This window comes from Leopardus geoffroyi, chromosome A3 (assembly GCF_018350155.1).
Source record: "Leopardus geoffroyi isolate Oge1 chromosome A3, O.geoffroyi_Oge1_pat1.0, whole genome shotgun sequence".
Classification (NCBI taxonomy): Eukaryota; Metazoa; Chordata; class Mammalia; order Carnivora; family Felidae; genus Leopardus; species Leopardus geoffroyi.
The window spans coordinates 18717580-18740705 of NC_059336.1; the positions used below are offsets into that span (position 1 = coordinate 18717580).

General features: G+C 41.1%; 1 protein-coding gene and 1 long non-coding RNA gene across 7 annotated transcripts in view; one reads left to right on the plus strand and one right to left on the minus strand.

Moving 5' to 3' along the window:
- The window catches only part of CHD6 (chromodomain helicase DNA binding protein 6), a 205532-nt gene that overhangs the window by 108198 nt on the left and 74208 nt on the right, over positions 1 to 23126 (plus strand). For 5 of the 6 annotated variants that reach the window (XM_045444577.1, XM_045444581.1, XM_045444580.1 and 2 more), the window contains 8 exons: positions 4289 to 4375; positions 4561 to 4695; positions 9186 to 9307; positions 10504 to 10747; positions 11964 to 12140; positions 12737 to 12880; positions 15899 to 16154; positions 16964 to 17174. In XM_045444577.1, coding sequence (XP_045300533.1) covers positions 4289 to 4375; positions 4561 to 4695; positions 9186 to 9307; positions 10504 to 10747; positions 11964 to 12140; positions 12737 to 12880; positions 15899 to 16154; positions 16964 to 17174 — 1376 coding nt within the window. Of the gene's footprint in view, positions 1 to 4288; positions 4376 to 4560; positions 4696 to 9185; positions 9308 to 9857; positions 9947 to 10503; positions 10748 to 11963; positions 12141 to 12736; positions 12881 to 15898; positions 16155 to 16963; positions 17175 to 23126 lie in introns of those variants that run through there. The other variant, XM_045444582.1, reaches the window with a different exon arrangement.
- LOC123580198 lies at positions 9527 to 9763 on the minus strand. The gene is made up of 2 exons (XR_006703172.1): positions 9684 to 9763; positions 9527 to 9580 (listed from the first exon to the last, which is right to left on the minus strand). It is a non-coding gene; the product is annotated as an uncharacterized LOC123580198 (long non-coding RNA).

Below are 23126 nucleotides of genomic sequence, written 5' to 3' on the forward strand. Positions count from 1 at the left end.
TAATCATACAAAACTGTGGTCAATTTCACTAGTAGTCAAGGAAATGCTAATTAAAATAGAGATTTTCTGGTTTTTGTTTACCAGATATTTGAAGGTTTTGTTATTTTTTTTAATGTTTATTTATTTGTTTTGAGGGAGAGTATGAGTGGGGGAGGAGCAGAGAGAGGAAGAGAGAGAATCCCAAGTAGGCCCCACACTGTCAGCGCAGAGCCCGATGCAAGGCTTAAACTCACGAAGTGTGAGATCATGACCTGAGCTGAAATCGAGAGTCAGACGCTTAGCCGACTGAGCCACCCAGGTCCCCCGTGAAGGTTTTAGAAATAAGTATTACCCACCGCTGGGGAGGGTGTAGGGAAGAGATACTCTTGTGTACAGTGGATGGGAATATAACCTGGTAAGACCTGTCCCAGCAGTATGGCAACAGACATGAAATATCTCAAACTATTCACATCCTCTGTCCCAGCAATTCCAATACTGTCATGTATTTTAAGGAAGCTAATGAGTCTTTGTGCAGAATCAGCTGTGACATTCAGTCATTTATACTGGTGGAAAATTGTGAACAAACAGAATATGAGATAGCAGACATTTGCTAGATTATGTATATATCCCATAGAGCAGAATATTGTGCAGCTAGGAAGAATGATATCGGAGAACATTGTTAATGACCTAGAAGGCGGCTTTAGCGCTATCAGCTGTTGTTAGTTGAAAATGTCAGGCCCCCTCAGTGTGTGTGGCAGCTCCAGTATGGGGAGTGCAGGGGAAAAGAGGCACCATAGCAAGGCATGGAAAATGTCGTCAATGTGCATCAAAATGTGCCGTCATTTTCTCCGGTTAATGGGATCACGGTGACTTTTATTTTTTTCTTTTCTGTGTAACATGTACGTTTAAATTTTTGTGCAGATAACTTTGAAAAAAAGAAGGGATAAAAAGTTACTCTTAAAATGTAGGGGCAAGCACTAGGCCTCGAGTGCACTCAGGTGCCCTGAAACCATAGTACATCGCTGCAGTACTTAATCAGCTCCTTCTGCGTGTTGTATTCCTTCTCCACAAGTGACAAAAAATTATTTTAGGATAGTGTCAGTAAGCATTCTTCTTGTCCCAGGGTGCGGTCCTTTGTCCTTAGCTTTAGTGTTTGGCCCCAGCCCTCTCCGGGATTGCTTTAAAGCACGTGAGGGCTGTTTCTCGTGGCATTGTTCTTCTCATAAAGGACTGGGGAAAGAAGACAGCTGGAATTGGAAAACCATCTCAAGGCCCCACTGGATACTGTTCTCCTTCTGTTCTTGGAACATTTTATGTGCACCTCTATTTTAGCAAGTATTTGCTGTATAGTAACTTGTTTACATGTCTCTTTCTTCCATTTTAAGTCCAGTGAGACAGACAGGGACATGTCTTCCTTGTATTTCTATCCCTGGTACTAGCCACAGGGTCAGTGCTCAGGAAATATTTGGCTGCCCCCTTGGTAAGGGGGTGAGGTTGCCTTATGCTCTTCCCCTGCTCCAGACTCTTCAGCACATTTTCCTGAAATAAAGTCCACAGTCCTTAATATAGCCTACAAAGCCCCGTGTGTCTGTTTTCTGCTTTATTCTCAAGGGAGAGATTTTGCCTGGGCTGGGAATAGAGAGCCAAAGCTATGTTCAAGTGTATAGAAATAACATACCAGGAGCTCATAACTCCCGTAGGGAGGAAAGACTTTTGAGAAGACCAGAGGACATCTTGAGATTAAGGAGGAGGAAAAGTGGGGAGTAGTTCCTATAATATGGTCTTCAGTCTTGACCTGTTCAACGTTTTTATTAATGACTTGGATAAGTGATATTCTAATAAGATCAACAATAACTTAGTTTTGAATCGAGCTTCTTCATATCTATTATTTCTAGCTGCTTTATGTAAAGGAGGCTCAGGCTCGAGAGGCTAAGACTTCCATGCTCCGCAGGGGTAGAGGCCTTCTGGCTAAGCCCAAATTCCTGAAAACCAGACCCAACACTGGGAGAATAGATGACAAAATCAAAGTTCATGTTTACTGGACAGGCTAGGATGAATGAAATAGAATGGCAGTAAATAAATGTAATGTCATACATTTGTATTTTTAAAATCTTTACAACTTCTCGGTGGGGAAAATGACTGACTACCAGTTCTAGGGAGAAAAGATAATGCCCATTAAATTACAAGTTTCCTGTTGGCCAGGAGTAGGCCGTGCAGCTGCTTAAAAAGCAACGGTAATCTTAGAAGATACCAGCAGAACAGTCCTGCTGTGCCTTTTCTTTCATTCTTGAGTGTTCTGTTCCTTTGGGTATCAGGGTCCAGTGGGGGACTTTGGGGACCTGAGTGCAGCTGCAGGAGGACTGTAACACTGGTAAAGGAAGCACAGCTGAGTGTTGTCAGCAGATGTGGAAACTGGACTGCACGGTCCTAGGAGCCTGGGCTCTTGGAGCCAAACTACCAGGGTATAGATTATACACACACACACACACACACACACACACACACACACACACACAGCTTGATGGCCTTGAGCCACTTGCATAAGCTCCTTCAAACCCACTATCCTTCTCTGTGTAAAGCAAAACCCCTAATAATATCAACTTCACAGAATACCTGCAAGGACTAAATGACACAGTGTTTACAGAAGTGCTTAACACAGTGCCCGGCCCACGGTCACTGTTCATAAATGTTAGCTCTCTGCATCATTAAGGGAACTAGAAACTTGGGACCCAAACAACAGTTGAGCACCTTGGGTAATTTCACCCAGATAGGGTGGAGATCGTTGAAGAGCCAGCATAGAATGAAAATTAACTTTGTTGCTGCTCCTGTGGATGAAGCAGTGACACCAGCGAGCCCCCATTACAGGAAGGAAACTAGGCAGTAATTTAATAATAATAAAGATAAAGATCATGATGCCACCACCAAGCAGGCAGAGGTAAAGCTGTCTTGGCAATGGGTCAGGTCTTAGAGGGCAGTAAATTCCAAAACAGGGAATAATGGAATCTGAGAGAGGGTTGCCAGGGATGTTATAAAAAGTATTCCTGTGTTGAAGATGAAACTAGATAGCCCCTAAAGTGCCTTCCAGCCAAAGGGGCAATAAGAACATTCTAGCAGTCCAGGAGGAGGGCTTCTGGGTAAGAAAGTCCTGGGTAAGTGTTGCAGTTCACACAGCTCTGTGGCTTTGGTCACGTTACTTATTTAACCTCTCTGAGTCAGTTCCCTCATCTGTAAAGTAATTATTGAATCTAGTCCATAAAGTAGTTTTGAGACATAAAGCACTTAGCATTACCCTGGGCACACGTTAAATATTTCCAAGTGATGCTTATTGTTGTTTCGTAAGTACACTTTTTTGGGAAGCATAATGTACATGAAGGTAAACAAATCCTGAGGGTGCAGCTCAGTGAATTTCTACCAAATAAACACACCTGGGTAGCCACCACCTAGGTCAGGAAATAGAACATTATCAGTCCTCCAGAAGCTTCCCCTCAGGGGCGCCTGGGTGGCTCAGTTGGTTGGGCGTCCAACTTCGACTCAGGTCATGATCTCACGGTTTGTGAGTTCGAACCCACGTAAGGCTCTGTGCTGACAGCTCGGAGCCTGGAGCCTGCTTGGGATTCTGGGTCTCCCTCTCTCTCTGCCCCTCCCCTGCTCGTGCTCTGTCTCTCTCTCTGTCTCAAAAATAAATAAACATTGGGGCACCTGGGTGGCTCGGTCGGTTGAGCGTCCGACTTCAGCTCAGGTCATGATCTCGCGGTTTGTGAGTTTGAGCCCCACATCAGGTTCTGTGCTGACAGCTCGGAGCCTGGAGCCTGCTTCAGATTCTGTGTCTCCTTCTCTCTCTGCCCCTCCCCAACTTGTGCTCTGTCTCTCTATGTCTCTCAAAAAATAAATAAATGTAAAAAAAAAAAAAAAAAATTTAAAAACAAGAACCTTCCCCTCATGCCTCCGTCCAGTGTTTATTATTATTGGCTTATAAAAGAAAAAGAAACTAATTCTGAGTTTCCAAGGGTTATCTTTGTAATGAGAAGCAGTAAGAAAAAAGGAATTCTTGTGCTGGTTTTTGCACAGTACTGTAATGACCTTTAGGGAAGTTTACATCTGGCCCTGATATAACCTGGAAATTCAGTCACAGCAGGGTTTGGGGACAGGGAAGAAATGTCTGCGCTGTGACTTTTATTCACAAGCTACCCCTTCCATTGTGTATTTCCTGATAAGGCCCAGAGTAGGAGGTGACTTAAAGATAAAACACAGAGTGTTGGTTTTGAGGGAAGGGGGACATTTTCTAACTCTTCTCCTTTGCTTGTACTAGCCTGATGAAGACTTGTTCAACCCAGACTATGTAGAAGTTGATCGCGTCCTGGAGGTAGCCCACACCAAAGATGCAGAAACAGGAGAGGTGGGTGTTTGGCCATTTTGACTCACTTATAGTGTCTTCCCTTCTTACTACATGTTTTGCTTGTTTTGTTAACATGTGGTCTTCGTTTTAATGGCATTCATGTGTTACCGGGTGGGTTTTTCAGTGGTTGGCCAGAGCACGATTGGCTCCTCTAATCCAGTAGCTGCTATCCTGTTTCCCACCAGGAGGTGACGCATTACCTGGTGAAGTGGTGCTCACTGCCTTATGAAGAAAGTACGTGGGAACTAGAAGAAGATGTGGATCCTGCAAAAGTTAAAGAATTTGAGTCTCTTCAAGTTCTCCCTGAAATTAAGCATGTGGTAATGTATCCGTGTCGCTGTTTGGCACCTCTTACAACATGTAACTTTATGAACTTGGCAGTCCTGGATGTCTTTTTGGGCTGTGCTCAGAAGTGGTCTTCATTGGTGTCTTCCCTTTGGCCACTCTCCATTGAACCTGCAGTTCAGACTTTGCTGGCACTCAGATCAACATTAGATCTAGGCTCTGTTTTGATGTGTGTGACACTGAAAAACCTTGAATATGAGCTTAGGTTTCTTGGTATATGGCTGCTATATGGAGTCAGGAAGATAGAATGTGTAAGAAATGCCTGAAATATTGTTTCCTGTTATCTTTTGCTCCATCAGTGATCTTTTTTCTTTGTTTTTATCCTTTGCCTTTACTCAACTGGAATATTTTAAGGGGAAGAGCTATCTTTTATCTGTAGATCCATGAGTTTCACAGAGAAAACATAGGTTTTCAACCTACATTTATTTAATCAGTTTATCTTTCTGATTCTGAAGAACTCCCACCAAGATGCATAAATGCCCCAGGGTATCTGGCAAGTAGTTATATATAAAGTATCAATAATTAAAAGGAGGTAGAATTAGGATAGAGCCTGATTAAGATGTAACTCACTTGGGAAGAGAATCAAAGTTATTGAACATGGCTGTAGACTGGAATATGAAATTTCTGTTTAAAAAAAGAATGACCATTTTGGGGCACCTGGGTGGCGCAGTCACTTGAGCGTCTGACTCTTGATCTCGGATGAGGTTGTCGATCTCACGGTTCATGGGTTTGAGCTCCCTATGGGGCTGTGTGCTCACAATGCAGAGCCTGCTTGGGATTCTCTCTCTTCCTCACTCTCTGCCCCTCCCCTGCTCATGTTCTCTCTCTCTCTCTCTCTCTCTCTCTCTCTCTCTCTCTTTCTCTTTGTCTCTCAAAATAAATAAACCTTCTTTTAAAAATCACCATTTTTACATGAAAAACCCTTATCCACCTCCTTATTAGTATTATTTGTTGTTTTTATGTTGCTGGAAAGTTAGGACTCAGAAGACGAGACCTCAACATTGAACTTAGATTTCTATCAGAGTCCACTCAAAAGCAGTGTTTGTTTTAGTTTTTTAGCATATGAAGTGTATGAAGGAGTCTTGAGGTGTAGAACTGTGATTAGAAATCTACATAGTTTTTAATGGTGTTTTGTTACATGACTAGTTAATAAATTTCTCTTTTAGCCCTCTCTTATGACTGTTGCCTCTTGTTAATTCAGTCCATCAACGACCTATTAAACATCTCCTGTTGGTTGACTCTTGAGTGACATAGAGTAAGAAGGAAGCTGCATGCCGAGCCCTCAGGAGTGCACAGGTTAATGGAAAAGGCATGTGTATGGACACACGTGGCCCCAGACTAATTGGGACTTGTGGCCCAGCGCAGGGACAAACTAGTGTAGGGGCGGAGAGTAGAGAGCATTTCCATTCTGCAGCTAATTGTAAGCTATTTTCTTGAAGTAATCAGCATTCTTACACTCTCAACTCGAATCCCACTTATTTCCTCAGACTGACTGACTACACAGATTGGTAAGAACATGAATTCTCAAGTGTCTTCAGGCAATTTCACTTCTCCTTTACTTTGCTGTTGCCATGCCGCTATTATCTCTCATGAACCATGCTAGTATTTCACGCTTGTCTTTTTGTTTCTAATTTATTTGTTCTCTCGTTTAAAATGCACATTTTAGAAATTTTACTCCAAAAGTTCTAAATTGGAATGGCAGCTAGCAATATAATTAAAGCTGTCTTTTTATGTATTAAGGAAAAGACTGGCTCCAAATGGTAGTTTACCTGAATAATTTTTTTTTAAGTTTTTATTTAAGTAATCTCTACACCCAGCATGGAGCTCGAACTCACAACCCGGAGATCAAGAGTCACATGCTCTTCTGACTGAGCCAGCCAGGCACCCCCGAATAGTTCTTTTTTTTTTTTTTTTTTTTTTTTTTAATTTACTTATTTTGAGAGAGAGCACTTGAGCACACATGAGCGGGGGAGGGGCAGAGAGAGAGAGGGAGGGAGAGAGCATCCCAAGCAGGTTCTGCACTGTCAGTGCATAACCTGACATGGGGCTCAAACCCACAAACCATGAGGTCATGATCTGAGCCAAAATCATGAGTTGGTTGCCTAACCGACTGAGCCACCTAGAACCCTCCCCGCCCCGAATAAATTTTTAAAGGGATCTTACTCTGGGCTTTGAAGTTGAGACATGACCCTGCCAGTCTTGATGAATATAGGACATTTTGCATCTGAAAGCTTTTTGGTAAAAATTGGTTATGTATAGGTAAAATATGGAATTTTTAGAAAGCAAGAAGTGACGTTGGTGATGATTGTGCCAAGAAAGAGTCTTTTAATAGGCAGAACCCACTTTGGGGGGCTCTGAGAATCAGTTCTCCTCTTTCAAATTTAACTAAGTAGTCACTGAAGGTGGTGGAGCCCTTGGGTAAGTTCTTTCCTGTAGTCTGTACCACTTAGGAATATACCAGAAACTCCTAGCTGATTTCAGGCCTTAGGCTCAGATAGCTGAAATTTCTGGCCAGTAGGTGATGTTAAACTAAGACCTTTAGCACTGAGAAAGAGGGAAACCCAGAGGAGTGACTGGATGACAGAGTGATGCCTCTACTTTTGGAGTTGTACCAAGGCAGCAAAGTAGAAATCTGCAGTGAAATTCCATCCTCCAGCACCTAACAATGCTGAGAGTGAGCCACTAAGTCACTGGAGGAACATTCCAGAAGGCCTCTCCACAGTATCTAGTGAAGTAGAGGAGCATGCCCGATTAAAGAGGTACATGGACTTTGGGGATCTAGCCTGACTGGTTCCTGTAGGTTAAGAAGAATGTATTTTCTTTAACGGAACAGAGCAAGAGGGTTTATATAGGAATATCTTTGCTTAAAACTTTTTCTTTAAAATCATTATTTTTTACATAATAAATTATTTTCTCCCTTATTTTAAAAGCACCTATACTTATGCTCTTATAATAATATTCAACAGAGCCCTATTTTAAAGGGCTTACCCTAACTGTAGCTGTAGTAATTTTGTAGATAAGCTGTAATGTGTATTTTTCTGAAAGATCATGGACAGATTATACTTAACTCCAAATGTCAATGATATAATTGGGGATATTTTGTTAATTTCACATGCAAATGGTTTAGTTTCGGGTAATAACATATTTCAGGTGTAAATTATATTGTAGAACTCCAAAGTAGAATTACCAAAAACTAAAACTGTTTAGAAAAGTTATAGTCTCAAAATTCTCATTTATAACTACAGGTAGAGCTAGGGATTTTTGATTTATAAGACTATAAACTGTAACTTGGGGGCTCAATTTGCCTATAAGCAAAATAGCCAAGTTGCTTTCCAAATAATATAAAGCCTAATTAAATAAGATTTTTGGATGGGAAGCCTCCACACCTGAATGTTTAAATTTTCCTCTGATTATAACTGAAGTTCCAATGGCATTTTAAGAGAACTTGACAAGTTGATTCTAAAGTTATACAGAATAGTAAATAAGATAGAATAGCCAGGACACTTTTGAAAAATAATTCCCTAATCAGATAAAAGGCTATAGTAATTTAAAAATTTGCTTTTATTGCAGCACTAGACAGTCCCGTGGAACAGAATGAAAAATCTGGGTAGAGCTCCATGGATACATTAAAACTTAGCATGTGATAAATATGGCATTTCATATCAGTAGAGAAAAGATCAATTGTATTTAGAAATCAGTGTTTTATATGGGAAAATAAGACGGCTATTATGTTTTTGAGGAGTTGAAGGAATTTGCAGTTTTGATTTTACAGGCTTTTTGCCTCATACTGACTCTCGGAACTAATCAACAAAATATTTGACCCACTGTACTTTCCTGAGTGATGCCACATGCACAAAGAAATAACAAAAAGAAATTATCTATAGAAACCAAAAACCTAATATTGGCTTGAGGGGAGATGGAGGTATTAAGTGGGAGTGGCATCTAAGAGTTTGGGTCAAACTGTGTAACACCAAGATTTTAGGTGGGTGTGTTTGTCTTCATTAATTGCTTGCACATTTTATAGAGGTTTTCTTTTTTAAAAAATTTTTTAAATATTTATTTATTTTTGAGAGAGAGACACACCCAGAGGGTGAGTAGGGGAGGGGCAGAGAGAGGGAGACACAGAATCAGAAGCAAGCTCCAGGCTCTGAACTGGCAGCACAGAGCCTGACATGGGGCTTGAACCCACCAGCCATGAGATCATGACCTGAGCCGAAGTCGGACGCTTAACCAACTGAGCCACCTAGGTGCCCTGAGGTTTTCTTAGTTTAATCTGGTGAAATCAAGAAAATACAGGGTCTCGCCTGCACATTAGTCAGAAAATAGTAGCTGCAGTTTCATGCCAGCTTTAGGGCAGTGTTTTGAGATTTGCCACCTTCCCCATTATTATCCTATGTCTCTATTCGTGTTATGTTCCTCAGACGTTATTCTCAACGTTTTTGTGTTTTCTGCCTTCCTCCACTAGGAGCGGCCTGCTTCGGACTCCTGGCAGAAACTGGAGAAGTCTCGAGAGTATAAGAACAGTAACCAGCTCCGGGAGTACCAGCTGGAGGGGATGAACTGGCTTCTTTTTAACTGGTATAACAGGTGAGGAACCAGAACCAGGGCTGTCCTCATGGATGATTTTCCTCCCGAGTGTGTGCCTGGAGCTAGACTGTTGCCTTAGCCTGCTCAGAGCAGCAGTAGCAAGGTGGTGAGAGTGTGCAACCTAGCCATCGGTTTAGGGTGCTAATCTTTGCACAGGATGCGTGCCAAGACTTTACATCAGGTGCTTCTCCAACCAGAAAGAATGGTCTTTAGACATCATTGACTTTGTGCTGCTTTTTACTTGTCCATTCTAGCCACAAGGTTAGACTCAACCTAGATGAAACAAAATCCAAAAGGTCGTTATCTTTAAGTCTTTAGCAAAAATTGGCTCTAAAAGGGAGTAGATCTGGATTTTAGTCCCAACTCTGCTGCTTACTCATGAGCCCTGGATGTTCTAAACTTGGGCTGTAATTCTCAATTTTGGACTCTTTGTGCTTTAGGTCTTGTCAGAATCTAGGCGAAACAGATGAAATTTGAGATTTTTGTAACATTCTAGAGTATACACCTAGTATGGATTCTAAAGACAGAATGCTGCAGTGGAGAATACACAAGATGGGACCCTGGTGACCTGTGTTCTAGCACAGTCTGCACCACTTACTCACAGAGCCTCTCGGAGTGCGGCTCACGTGGCCTTTCCAGGTATTGGGTTCCCCATCTGTACAGTGAGGGGCGAGACTGACAGGGGCCACACCCTTCGAATGTCACAGCTCTGTGCAGTCTGTGATTCTGGGTCACCAGAAGAAACCAACATTCTTACGCTGACAAGGAATTTATTGTGTGGGTTAAAAGTTAACCCTTGATGACAAAAATAGTAGACCATGAAATTCACGTAACTTAATCTTTTTATTTTTGCCTTGGCTTCCATGACGTTTGTCAGGTACAGAAATTGGCTTAGGTTTGAGGCATATTTCTCTCCTTGTGGCTCACTATTATTTTAATTTTTGGTATTTTCAGTTTATATGGACCTCTTTCCTGTATTTTCTCCCAAGTTGCCATAATTCCTTTTTGGAAGTAGTCAGGGTGTGAATCATAAGAATAAAAACTTGCTTCAGTTGCATCTCTGGAAAATGCTGATAAGGCCCTTCACTGATGACCTTATAGGTCAGGGTGTTCTTCTCAAGTATCATTTTAGTTCTGCCCAACCTCTGCCGCATTCCTATATCGATGATGAATTATCTGTATTTCTTACTCTACAGAAAAAATTGTATTTTGGCTGATGAGATGGGGCTGGGGAAAACCATCCAGTCCATCACATTCCTCTCAGAGATATTCCTCCGAGGAATCCACGGCCCTTTTCTCATCATCGCCCCACTCTCCACCATCACCAACTGGGAGCGAGAGTTCCGGACATGGACAGAGATGAATGCCATTGTGTACCATGGCAGCCAGATCAGCAGACAGATGATCCAGCAGTATGAGATGGTGTACAGAGACGCACAGGTGAGCCTTACATGGGTCTTAGAGACCCGGTGACAGCCTGATGTCGTTCAGAACAGCCTTCCCGTCACTTGTCTTCAGGAGTTTTAATGCCCTGCACCTTAGGTTGCTGTTGACTGACTTTGTACAGTCTTATGTTTATTGAGGTCGACTTTTGTTTCTCCTTGGTAGTTTACTTTGATAAAACACGGAATTTGTAGGGCATGCTTGACACTCTCTGACATATGCCAGAGGCTCTTCTTGGGATACTGAAAGCTTGGCTTCTTGGTTGGCTTATGAAGTTTCTTTTACGTGCAGAAGATTTTATCTGAATTGTTGCATGCTCAGTGAAACAAGTGAGGGGAAGAATTAGTGTACAGAGGGTGGGTTCCTAGCCAGGGAGTTTGGAGAGGTGGTTAACACATTTGACAGGGAAGGATAAAGAGAAGATAGGATTCACATTGTTAAAAGCACAATAGATTGTGGTGTTTGTTTGGTTTTTGTTATTTATAATCACTTTACTGAGTATGCTTGTAAGCCTGTCTGGCCACTGGTTTTTCTAATCAAGCAAGGTGAAAATATAAATGAATCCAGCCAGAGGGAAGCCAATGCTCTCCCCCAGGGACTTCATAAAGCAGCAAAAGGAGACACTTGGAAGAAATTTATGATGTGTTCTAACACAGTGCAGCTCTGCTCTTTCAGTGTGATAGCAACACTAAGATAGAGAAAAGACATGTGTCCTGTCTGGTAGCTCTTGTCCCAGGTGAATCAGGAACATTACTTTGAACTTGTGCTAGAACCCCAGTTACAAGGTGAAATTAACCATATCTGAAAAGGAGCGAAAAAGGTCTCCTTTGGGTCTTCAAGCTCTGTGTGGTTGAGACCAGCTCATGGCTGGGAATGTGCAAATCAATACCCGTCTGCTTTCCTTGTCATGGCAGTTAATAAACAAAAAGCTTCCTTGCTGTATCTTCCATATTTGCGCATATGTCTCAGCACCGTGAGGGCCCTTGTCTCTTACTTCTGTTTCATCGGTGTAATGAGGTCTCTCTTTTGTCTAAAGGGCTGGTTCATCCTCGTATTCTCTCTTTCCTCACATGAGGAAGTGCAGTGCTTACTGGCTTCTGTCACCTAGGCCCGGGCATTTTACCGCACTGCCTCCTCTGCTCCTGCCGGGAACGCATTAGCGGAATTCTGTAGTCATGGCATAAAGCTTCGCCTTCCGTTGTGTCACCCTCAGGGAAACCCCCTTTCAGGAGTCTTCAAGTTCCACGTTGTCATCACAACGTTTGAGATGATCCTGGCAGACTGCCCAGAGCTGAAAAAGATTCACTGGAGCTGTGTGATAATTGACGAAGCCCACAGACTGAAGAACAGGAACTGCAAACTTCTGGAGGGTCTAAAGCTCATGGCCCTGGTGAGAGCTAGCAAGCTCTTTACATCCACACAGGTTCCGTGTATTCACTGTGGAGGAGGCATTCTGTAGCCATTCTGCATGTAGCTTACTTGTGCATAGTCTGCTTACTCTAAATTCTCTTTTTGCCCTCTATATGTGTGATAGTGTAGGAATCAAAAGGTTTTTTGTTATGAACTAGGTCAACTATTTGACCTTTGCCACAAATAGATTCCCAAAGGGAGCCAGGGGAATCTGAAATACCATGAAATTGGTGACCTGGAAATGTAAGGTGTTTTGGCTTATTTCCAGGTACCAAAGATGATGGTCTTGGCACAGTGCCCACTATGTAGAGGGTAGGCACTCAATAAGAATGAATGAACAAATGAATGAGTGTTGCTTTCACTAACACGACATTGCTGCTGGAATCAGTGATGGGAAAGGAAGGTTGATCTATTTATTGACCATACCCTCATGAAACGGTGGCGTCCTCTCTTTGCGTAAAAGCCAAACAGAATTGCCCCAAAGTGAGCACAGAATTCCCTGGCTTCATTTTCCCACCAAAGCATATCATGTTGGTGGCTCACACACTGCTCATGGTGGACTGTTAATTTGTGCAGGAACACAAAGTACTGCTCACTGGGACACCGTTACAGAACTCTGTGGAGGAGCTCTTCAGTTTGCTGAATTTTCTGGAGCCATCACAATTTCCTTCAGAGACTGCTTTCTTGGAGGAATTTGGAGATCTGAAAACTGAGGAACAGGTAAATAGGGGCCTGAAGGACTGAGAAGATGGTGTGGTGATTACCTTCACCATCAGGGAAAGGACAAGTCATTGTCACCATGGGGACAGGCACTCACAAGTTCTCACATCCCTCCTAAAATGAGCATTACCTCCTTGATTTAATTTGTTTGTTCACATTGAGGAGGTTAAACTGATTATTAGGAGTTCTTATTACTCCAGAGGATAAACGAGTCCACATCCAAAATATCCTGTGTTAGCACATCAGGCCTCTTGCCTTTGCTGATCTCATGTGTAAGTTCTTTGATTCTGTTCAGCCCTGGACTCAGGAGCGTGGTGCTTTCTTCTGCTTTCCTCATTCTTCCTGCTTCCTCCTATATAATCTGCAGCATGTTCCCAGGCTTATGTTCTCAAGTACAACAAAATACACAGGTAGTGAGGAAAGGAAAGCAGTCATATACTAGAGTAGTTGCTAAGTTCAGTTTTGTCCAAATCAACCAGATTTCCTCAGTTTTCAAAGATCTGGTCCTGAGACCAGCTTATTGGACTCAAAGCTAAGTCAAAACTACCAAAGTTAAGAAATACCTATCTATGATGGGTAAAAATCTTGACTGAGGTTCCAGAAATAAGCCAGACAAATTGAAATGCCATAAGAGGAGCAAGTAATAGAATTGGGGATTTTATAAGAGAGAAGGTCACCTCTGTTTGGGAATAAAGAAAGCCTTCATGGAGAGAGTACAATTTGGAAATGGACTTTGAAAGGTGGGTATATTTTTAGTCATGGAGAGAGAAAAGATGGTGACTACTTTGAACAGAAAAAAAAAAAAAACCCCACCCAGCATAATCAACCATGGAATTTATTCCATCGTAGGGAATCATCTGGTTGAGCTGGAAACAGGGTTGATGAATTGTGGAGTATGAAGCCAGAGGGGTTGAGGGTTATATTGTGGGAAGATCTTAAAAGACAGCTTGAAGAATTTGGTAGGTATTAGAGAAGCAATGCAAGGCTTTGATTGCAGGAATGACATAATTAGTTCTGCTAAATTAACCTTGCAGTGGTGTGAGAATGCGTTGGGACAGAGAATTTGGGGACTGACAAGGTTTGGAAATTTCACTAACAGGTGTCAGGAGCACACTCTCAGGTTCCGGTCTGTTTGTTTCTACTTCTGTGGCAAGTCAGACTTTGAGAGCAGTGAATAATCAAACTTAATTCCACTTCTCTGCATTTGCAGTATCTATTGATCTTTCAAAAGCCAGCTCCCAACCCTCTCTCCATTTTTGGACCATTGGCAATGTGTCCTCTTCTCCCGTTGCACTTATTTTGTGGTATGCATTTTTTTCTTCTTCCTAGACAATGACCTCCTTGAGGACAAGGCCCACCTCTTCTCCAAAGTTGTGTTTGTTGTATTGACCAGCACAGTGTCTGGCATGTAGTATACTCTAAATGATTCAAGGTATGAACCAAGTCAAGGGCAAAGCTGAACCCAGCATGTGGCAGATTGACATTTGTCCATATCTTTAATAATTGTCTAGGTGTGTCTTTCCTGTTTGGGTTCTTATACAGTAATTCCTAATTCATTTGGGGGATAGATTTCTAAGTACCATGGTTGGTAAAATCAAGATCTCACGAATGGGTTATATTGAAGATTGGGGTTATTTAGGAGAAAACCACAAAAAGTGGCCACAGATGTCTAAATTTTAAATCACAGTAAATAAAAGGTCCACAAAGCATCTGTTTCCAAAGTGAAACATATTCATCAGTGTTTAAAACCTGTACCGGTAACTCTTCTAAATCACTGTCTATAAATTACTTTATACTTCTTTCAGGAAGCGTTGACACTGCACCCGACTTATTTATGCAGTAAATAAGTACCCCCTTTTAAGGCATTTTTGAACAGCCCTTTATGACTTGCAACAATCTTTTGCACTTGCCCTTTCTTATTTTATTTTCCCAGCAGGATTAATCTTATTGGTGTCACGTTTTAGCTCAGGGTGAAGTCAGGTGCCTTGATTCTGCATCCCTTGTCTGTCATTGTCTTCTTGGGAGACGGAACAAGTGGCCTTGCCAGTGCAGTCAGGTTAGCGGACACCTGCTGTCCAGATTTGGGCTGCTAGGGAAACAGACAAATCATAGCAAAGACCACTGTCAGCTCAAAGTACCCCTGATGTGACAGCTTGTGTGATGGCATGGGAGACATCATCTTACAACATTAACTGTAAATGCTGCTACACCAAACGTGTTCGCTGCCATTACTTAGAAGTTGTAGGAGGAGTCTGCTTCCAGATGGCCTCTACTTCTTTTTTTTATTTTTTAACCTGAGATATGATGGACATATAACTTCAGTTTCAGGTGTGCATGACCATGAGTCAATATATGTATACATTACGAAATGTTCACCATAATAAATCTAGTTAGCCTCTGTCACCATACATAGCTACAGTTTTTTTCTCTGGTGATGAGAATTTTTAAGATCTCCTCTCTTAGCAACTTCCAAATGTACAATATTAGTAACTGTAGTCACCATGATGTAAATCACATTCCCCAGGACTTAACTTATTTTATGACTGAAAGTTTTAACCCTCTACACACATTTTGCCCATGCCCAGATTGCCTCTACTTTTTACTTTGTTCTCTTAGCATCTAAGTCTCCCTTTTGTAATGTGTCGCCTGTACCTCCTAACATAGCTAAAGTTGTCCTCAGGTAATTGCTGCACATGAATGCATGGTAGAGCGAGAGGGGTTTGGTTTCTCCATCCAGAGAATAGGTACTGTCTTTCATGTCTTTCTCCCTTTATCTCATGCGAGGTTGTCACCTAGGTTCTCTGTAATTACTTGGGAATTACAACCAGATCCCTTTTTTCCTTTAGATCGTATTATAAACTCCCCATGTTCAGGGTATCAGTGTGATCTTTCATATAGTCTACCACCGCAGTGCTATGAATAGATGCGCAGGAGAGTGTAGTGAAGGTTGGAATAGCCCGGTAATCAGTCATTAAAATCAGAGTGGGGCAGGTGAACAGGTCTCATTTCCTTGGACAGGTGAAGAAACTGCAGTCTATCCTAAAACCAATGATGCTTCGGCGGCTGAAAGATGATGTGGAAAAGAACCTTGCTCCTAAACAGGAGACGATCATTGAAGTAGAGCTCACCAATATCCAGAAAAAGTACTACCGTGCCATCCTGGAGAAGAACTTTTCCTTCCTGACCAAGGGGGCAAATCAACACAATATGCCCAATCTCATCAACACCATGATGGAGCTGAGAAAGTGCTGTAACCATCCCTACCTGATCAATGGTGAGTCAGGGAAACAGGGAGCAACTCGGGCCTGGTGTGGTGTGCCAAAAGCTGATAATAACCAACAGTCTTAGGTATTGAGTTCCATTAGATGCTAGGATGTATGTTTGCTCACCTTTTTATGAAGCATGAAACTGAGGCTCAAAGAGGTTGGTAGATCTGGGTAAGCCATCTAGCAGTGAGTGCACGGAGCTAAGTTCTGAACCTGCCTCTACCAACTCTCTGCCCTCAGAAGATGGATAGCACTCAGCAGCCTGCTGCCCTTTATTTACTTGCAGTCTGGCCCACACTGTGCACTTTGGGACAGGAAACTATCACTTAGCTGAATAAATGATCGCCATGCAATGAGACTAAAACTCTCTGCAGATGAATTAACAGTTAACTATATTAAGTAGAGAACATGTTGGAAGCTTTTTTTTACATAAAACTTTCTAATAAAATTTTAAATAAAAGGTGGCTTGGATTTGCCTGTAGCTAGTTTTTGTGATGTCGAGAGGTAGTCTTTTTGTCAGCTCTCTGTGGAGATTCTTTGCTTGCATGGGTCAGCTTGGTATCTCAAGTTCTTTCTCTACTTGGTGAGATCTCCCAGAAAAGCAAAGCACCTGTGTTCTCTGCAAAATGGCCCTGCTGCCACTGCAACCCCTCTGCTGCGGGCACAGACCAGGTATGCATCACAGCACTGCCTCACCAACCGGCCTGCTGGTCCAGGACCTAGGAATTCACTTCATTTTTCTAGGACCCGTAAAGCAGAGAGAAGCTTTTATCCTCATAGTTTGTTCAAGGAATAGTTTTGTCCCATTCCTTTTCAGGGGCAGAGGAGAAAATTCTGGAAGATTTCCGAAAAACCCACAGCCCCGATGCCCCTGACTTTCAGCTGCAGGCCATGATTCAAGCAGCAGGGAAGTTGGTGCTGATTGATAAACTGCTCCCTAAGCTGATTGCAGGTGGTCACAAAGTCCTCATCTTCTCCCAGATGGTGCGCTGCCTCGATATCCTGGAAGATTATCTCATCCAGAGAAGGTGAGAACCTGTGTCAGAGCTGTTCATCAGAAGCTGCAGGCGGTTCCCTGTTTTGATACCTTTTTGATTCATGCAGAAATTATGCTGTAACAACAACAAAGCATTCAAACACGGAGAAAAGGAATCTTCTCCTAAAGACTGACTGAAATTCAGAGTTAAATCCCGTGACCAAGTATGCCCAGTTTTAACTGCCTAAAGTGAACACTGCAGCCGATGATGTGGAGCCCTTGCTTTGCTTAAAAAAGAAATTCTACATGTTTATTTATATTCTCTCTAGTTTAAGACACGGAATTCAAAAGCATTAGAGAAGGTTAAGAAAACAATGTATTTCCTTTTTTATTTTTTGCTTAATAATGATGAGAGAAATATATCCTGGAAAACATCCCTGTATCAAGTTGCTAAGAGTATAAGCTGACAGCCCACAAAAAAAGAACTTGGGGACACTTTCTGTCCTTTCTCAGCAAACCTTCTAAGGTTTTATGATACACTAGCTATAGCATTCCAGTCTGTTGTCTTGTTCATACTCCTGTTAATTCCTTGAGTCCAAGTTCCATTACTCACGCAGGTGAACAGTATGTGGGGTTATGTTATATGGGTTGTTTGGATTCATGTGGGTTCTACTTTGTTCCTTTATCCAGTGAACATTATGTTTCCAGTCACTGGGACACAGCAATGATCCGAAGATGATAAGTTGATTTTTAAGAATTTATGCAATGAGAAAAGACTTAAGGTCATAGAAACTATTAGTTTTCGCATTGCTGAGTTTAAAGGAAATCTTTGTTTTCATATAGTAATTATAGCAAATCTCAGTTGTCTTAAATATCCGTAAAAATTCTGTTTGCTATTATAACATTTATAGAAAGAGTATTAAAACAAATGACAGATTCAACTATGGGATACGCTGACATTTAGTGTTACATGAATAATTCTCAAACCAAATTAGACAATAAAAAGAATTTCTCAGAGCCCTGTAGTGGAGGTCTTTAGGTAGAGAATTCTTGAGACTTACATTATTTTTTTCTTTGAGGAATTTATAATGAGTAAATCGAAACTAGTGAAAGTAGTTTCATATTTTGTAAATTCACTATAGATTAGGAACCCATTTCCAGAACACTTGCTTTTTATAAATATATATATTATCTTACTTTTCAAAATATATGCAACTACTAGTGTGCAGTTTGGTTTTTTTTAGAGAACCCCTCCAAAATGAGTAACAGTGTAACTAATAGACTTTTGCTAAGTACAGATGTCTCTACTTAGCACCCTTTTATGCTATTTTTCCTTAGCATTTATTGCTCATTTTATTTTCAAGTTATTTAGGTATTGCAATTTCTCTTGAATATATGGACATACATAACACCACTACTGGCTCAAAGCTCCCACTCATACTCAGGGAGTTATCTTCTACTTTGCACATGCAAACATTTAGTTTCGTTGTCAATTTTATATATTCTCCTTTTTATTTAATATATCATGGATTTTTCTTTAAACTCATTTTCCCACAACATAATTTTGATAATATTCTTTCTCATAGGTTGTTCCCAGTTTTTCAGCATTTTCAGGAACTCTGTAGCTATCCCTTTACAGTCATTGTGAATGTTTCCAGTTATTACCTTAGGCTAAATTCTGATTTTAAAAAGCATTTGGTACATATTTCCAAAACACCCTCTAGAAAGATATTTTTATTTTTATGCCTTTCAGCAGTGTATGAGAATGCTTTTTCCCCCCTCATTCTCTGATTAATACTGTTTTTGCTTAATCTTAACTAATTCAATAAGCCAAAATTATCTTGTTTTAATTTGTATTTCTGATTAATAATGAGAGTAAATATTTTCCCATATATATATTAGCTATTTGTATTTTTGTGTGCTTGAATTTTTGTGTGCTCATTCATGTTCTTTCTCCATTTTCTGTTGCTCTTTGCCTTTTTATTTATAAGAACTATTTGTTTACTTAAGAATATAGCACAGGGACGCCAAGGTAGCTCAGTCGGTTAAGCCTCCGACTTCAGCTCAGGTCATCATCTCACAGCTTGTGAGCTTGAGCCCTGCGTGGGGCTCTGTGCTGACAGCTCGGAGCCTGGAGCCTGCTTCCAATTCTGTGTCTCCCCCTCTGTCTGCCCCTCCCGTACTCATGCTCACGTGCTCTCATACATGTGCTCTCTCTCTCAAAAAATAAGTAAACATTAAAAAAAAAAAAAAAAAAAAAGAATAGAGCACAAATACTTCCCCAGTGTTGTTTTTGACTTTTTGTTTATAGGTGTGAGTTTTTGTTTATTTTATTTTTAGAAGTTTTAAATTTTGAAATAGTCAAACTTGCAGTCTTAAAGCACCTTTGTATAAACTTAAATGCTTATTTATGCTTAAAGGTAAGGTTAAATACTTAAATTCATGGGTTCATGCAATTATATAAATATTCTCAAGTATTTTCTTTACACTTTTTTTTTGTGGTTTCTTCACCCCAGCAGCATCCAGCAGGGTTCTTCTGGCCTTAATATCATGGTTACTTTTCTCTCTTTTTTTTTTTTATTAAAAAAAAATTTTTTTTAATGTTTATTTATTATTGAAAGAGAGAGACAGAGCACGAGCATGGGAAGGGCAGAGAGAGAGGAACACACAGAATCTGAAGCAGGCTCCAGGCTCCGGCTGCCTGCACAGAGCCCGACGTGGGGCTCGAACTCACAAACTGCAAGATCGTGACCTCAGCCGAAGTTGGATGCCTAACCAACTGAGCCACCCAGGCGCCCCACTTTTCTCTTTTTAATTTAGCTTTTATTTCCAGCAAAGTTATACATGCACATAATTTAGGGAACCGAAATGTCTGTTAGACTTTTAAAAAAGTGCCTTTCCTGATAGCACCCTTCCCTCCCAGCCCGTTTTTCCAGCCCCAGAAACAATGACTTTAAGTTCTTTATGCTGTTTCTTTTGGGATTTATAGCCATACCTAAGTAATGTTAGTAGTTGTAATATCTTGATGATGTTTAGTTTTAGGTGTTATCTGTTCCCACTATGGAAGATGAGCATTTATCTTTTCTCATTGCCCCTCATAACCACCACATGACTTACACAAATGCTGAGCGATAGCTCTGACCTATAGTATGCTGTTTACATTTTTTTCTCTCACAATTTTTATTTTTCATGAAGCTAAAAATTCTCCTTTCATTTTATTGCCTGTTTTTCTATTTCCTTATTATAATTTCAGCTCCAGAATTGACCCTGGTTGTCTAAATCTCCTCTTGTTACGTTCAAGCCTGTCAGCTTCCTGGGCTCAGAGCTGCCTCTGGTGGGGCTGCTCGTCCTGCCTGCTCTGGCCAAGTGCTCTTCCCACCTGGTACACGTTGCCACCTGGGCTCTCCCTTCCTTCATCACACTGACAAGTTCCTTTCCTTCCCTCTGGAATAAAACCTCCTTGGTGAATCCCATGTATGGCTTTGGGGAGCTTCTGAGGAAGGGTGAATGATAAATGCATGTGGAGACTGTCTGGAATGTTCGCAGTCTGCTCTCCTTGAGTAACAGTTTGGGTTTAGGATTGGAGGTTAGAAATCCTTTCCCCTCAGAATTTTAAGGTTTTAGTCCACTGTCTTCTAGCTTCCACGGTTGCTGCTTAGAAGTTCAGAGCCCTTGTGCTTCCTGGTCTGTGTATGTGACATGTTTTTCTATTCGGAAGCATTGATTTATCCTCTTTGTCCCAGATCTGTGGAATTGCACAGCGAACTGTCCTTTGTATGGGATCTGTTGACCTGGATACCGAACAGGTCTTTCTCATTTGAAATCTGTGTTCCTTCAGTTCTGGAAAATTTATATTTTATCTTCCACTTTAAAAATTTTTGTTTTGTTTTTTTTGTATTTTGTTCATTTTGTGGTTGTTATTTGCTGGAGGGCTGGTGTGTTAGGAACTTCTGCCTCCATACCAGAAGCAGAGCCTCTGTGTTTCAGATCAGAGGCTTTCCTTTCATGTCTGGTCTTAGCTGGCAGATGGTGGGCTGGTTAGAAGCTCTGGGTATGTGGGCCAGGCTGTTGACTGTGGGTTTTACTCTCCATATATGAACACTGTCCATCTAACTGGATCATCTCATTGGGGAACCTCCAGTGTCTGTATTTGGGGGGTGTTTCTCTTCCTGTCTTCTGCCTAGAGGATGGGAGCTTGATTGTAATCGGAGCCAGTTGTGAGGAATGGGTGGCGAGAAATAGGGAGTTCTCAGTCTCTCGCTCTTCCCTTTTTTCAGTATAGTACCTCTAATGGTGCTTGGTGTCTCCTGGGGGAGAGAGGGCTAAAGGTCTTCTATTTTACCCTCTTCAAGGCTGGGGTGGGTGATCTGTAGGCTGATACTTTCACAAACACTCAGCCAGTTCCTCTGTTTTAGACTCTTTGCATCCCCATTTTCAGGGTTACCTGGTGCCACCAATGCATGATCCCTTTGGACATTCAGTATTGAATTATTTCTCATCTGAGAATCTTTCTCTAGATTTCTTTGTTTTTTTCTTTTTCTTTTCTTTTCTTTTCTTTTTTTTTTTTTTACATTTCAGTCTTTAGTCTTTCTGTAATTTTGGTAAATGGCATATAATGAATGTCTAATTTATTCCCAAATGTGTCTCATTTTTTATTCAATAATTCCTCCATTCATATAAAACACTGTCCATAAAATATACTGAAATACTATTTATGCTGGGTGTGTGTCTAACCTTTGTATTCTTTTGATCAGTATTTCTATTCCTTTGCTCATGTATTATTGCAGATAAACTTCAGAATTATTCTTTTTTAATCTATCTCTGACTACAGAAAAAGTATATATGTATGTGGGTACACACATGTGCACATTATTGTTTATGTATACATATATCCATTGGTTGGGATTTTGATTGGCTTTTATACATTTAGTGGGACAGGATTGACATCTTTGCAAAACTGAAGAATCTGCTATTCACTGCACGTATTCAGGTATTCCATATACACTGTTGGTTCACTAAATATTTTTGACATGCCTGCCTTGTGCTAGAACCTCTGGAGGTGTTAGGGACATGGTGAACAAACCAACATGGCTCCTAGAGTCGTGTTGCCAAGTCCTACATATTTCTTTCTCTGAACCTAATCCTAAGTATTCTGTATGTGTATGGCTATTGTGAGTGGGATTCTGTTTTTTTTAATTCTTTTTGTTTTCCAGCTGGTTATTACTGAGAGATGAGAAAGTTTTTCATTTTCCTTCAGGCCTTCTGAGGTCAGCATTTCCTGTTGTGCCAAAAAACATGTCACTACCCCCCCCTTCCCAAAACAAAGCACACAGGTTTTCTAGACTGCCACCTGCTTCTTGTTGAAATTTGACAGTGACTGAGAATTACAGTTTGATGAGCCACATAAACTCCTAGGGATTTTGTTCAAAATATAGTTGACTCAGAGGGTTAATTGCTGCACTGATGTTTTGTGTGAAAATTTTTTTGATGTCTGATTTCTTCATTCAGACTTACTAGCCTTCAAGATGTTCTTTGTTCCTGAGCCTTGTTGCCTCTCCAGCTGTCAGTTTGGTTTTGGTCCCGCTTAATTTCATGCCATATTCTATACAGGGGTGAGGGCATAGCCAAGGGATCTGTCTCAGGAGTGAGGGGAGTGAGGAACAGTTTAAAAGAGCTCAAATAATGGGATGGATTTTTAGTTTTGTGTTCTTTGAAAGCACTTCCTCGAAACTGAACAAGTAATGGAAATGAGAATTAATGTTCCAGTCATCCTGCACAATTTCTAAACTGTTCTTATATCATAGCTGGCAAAACAGTATAGTTTTATGGGAATTTTTTCCCTGGCTGACGGTTGAGCTGTAGCATCGCTGTAGCATCACGATTGATTTTTCCTCTTCTTTAACGCTGTGCTAATTCCCTGCCTCCCTCGATCTATGGGCTTCTAACTTCTCTCTGATGGCTAGAGGTGTCTTGTCAAAGAATGCGAATCCTCTGTGCCTGCAAC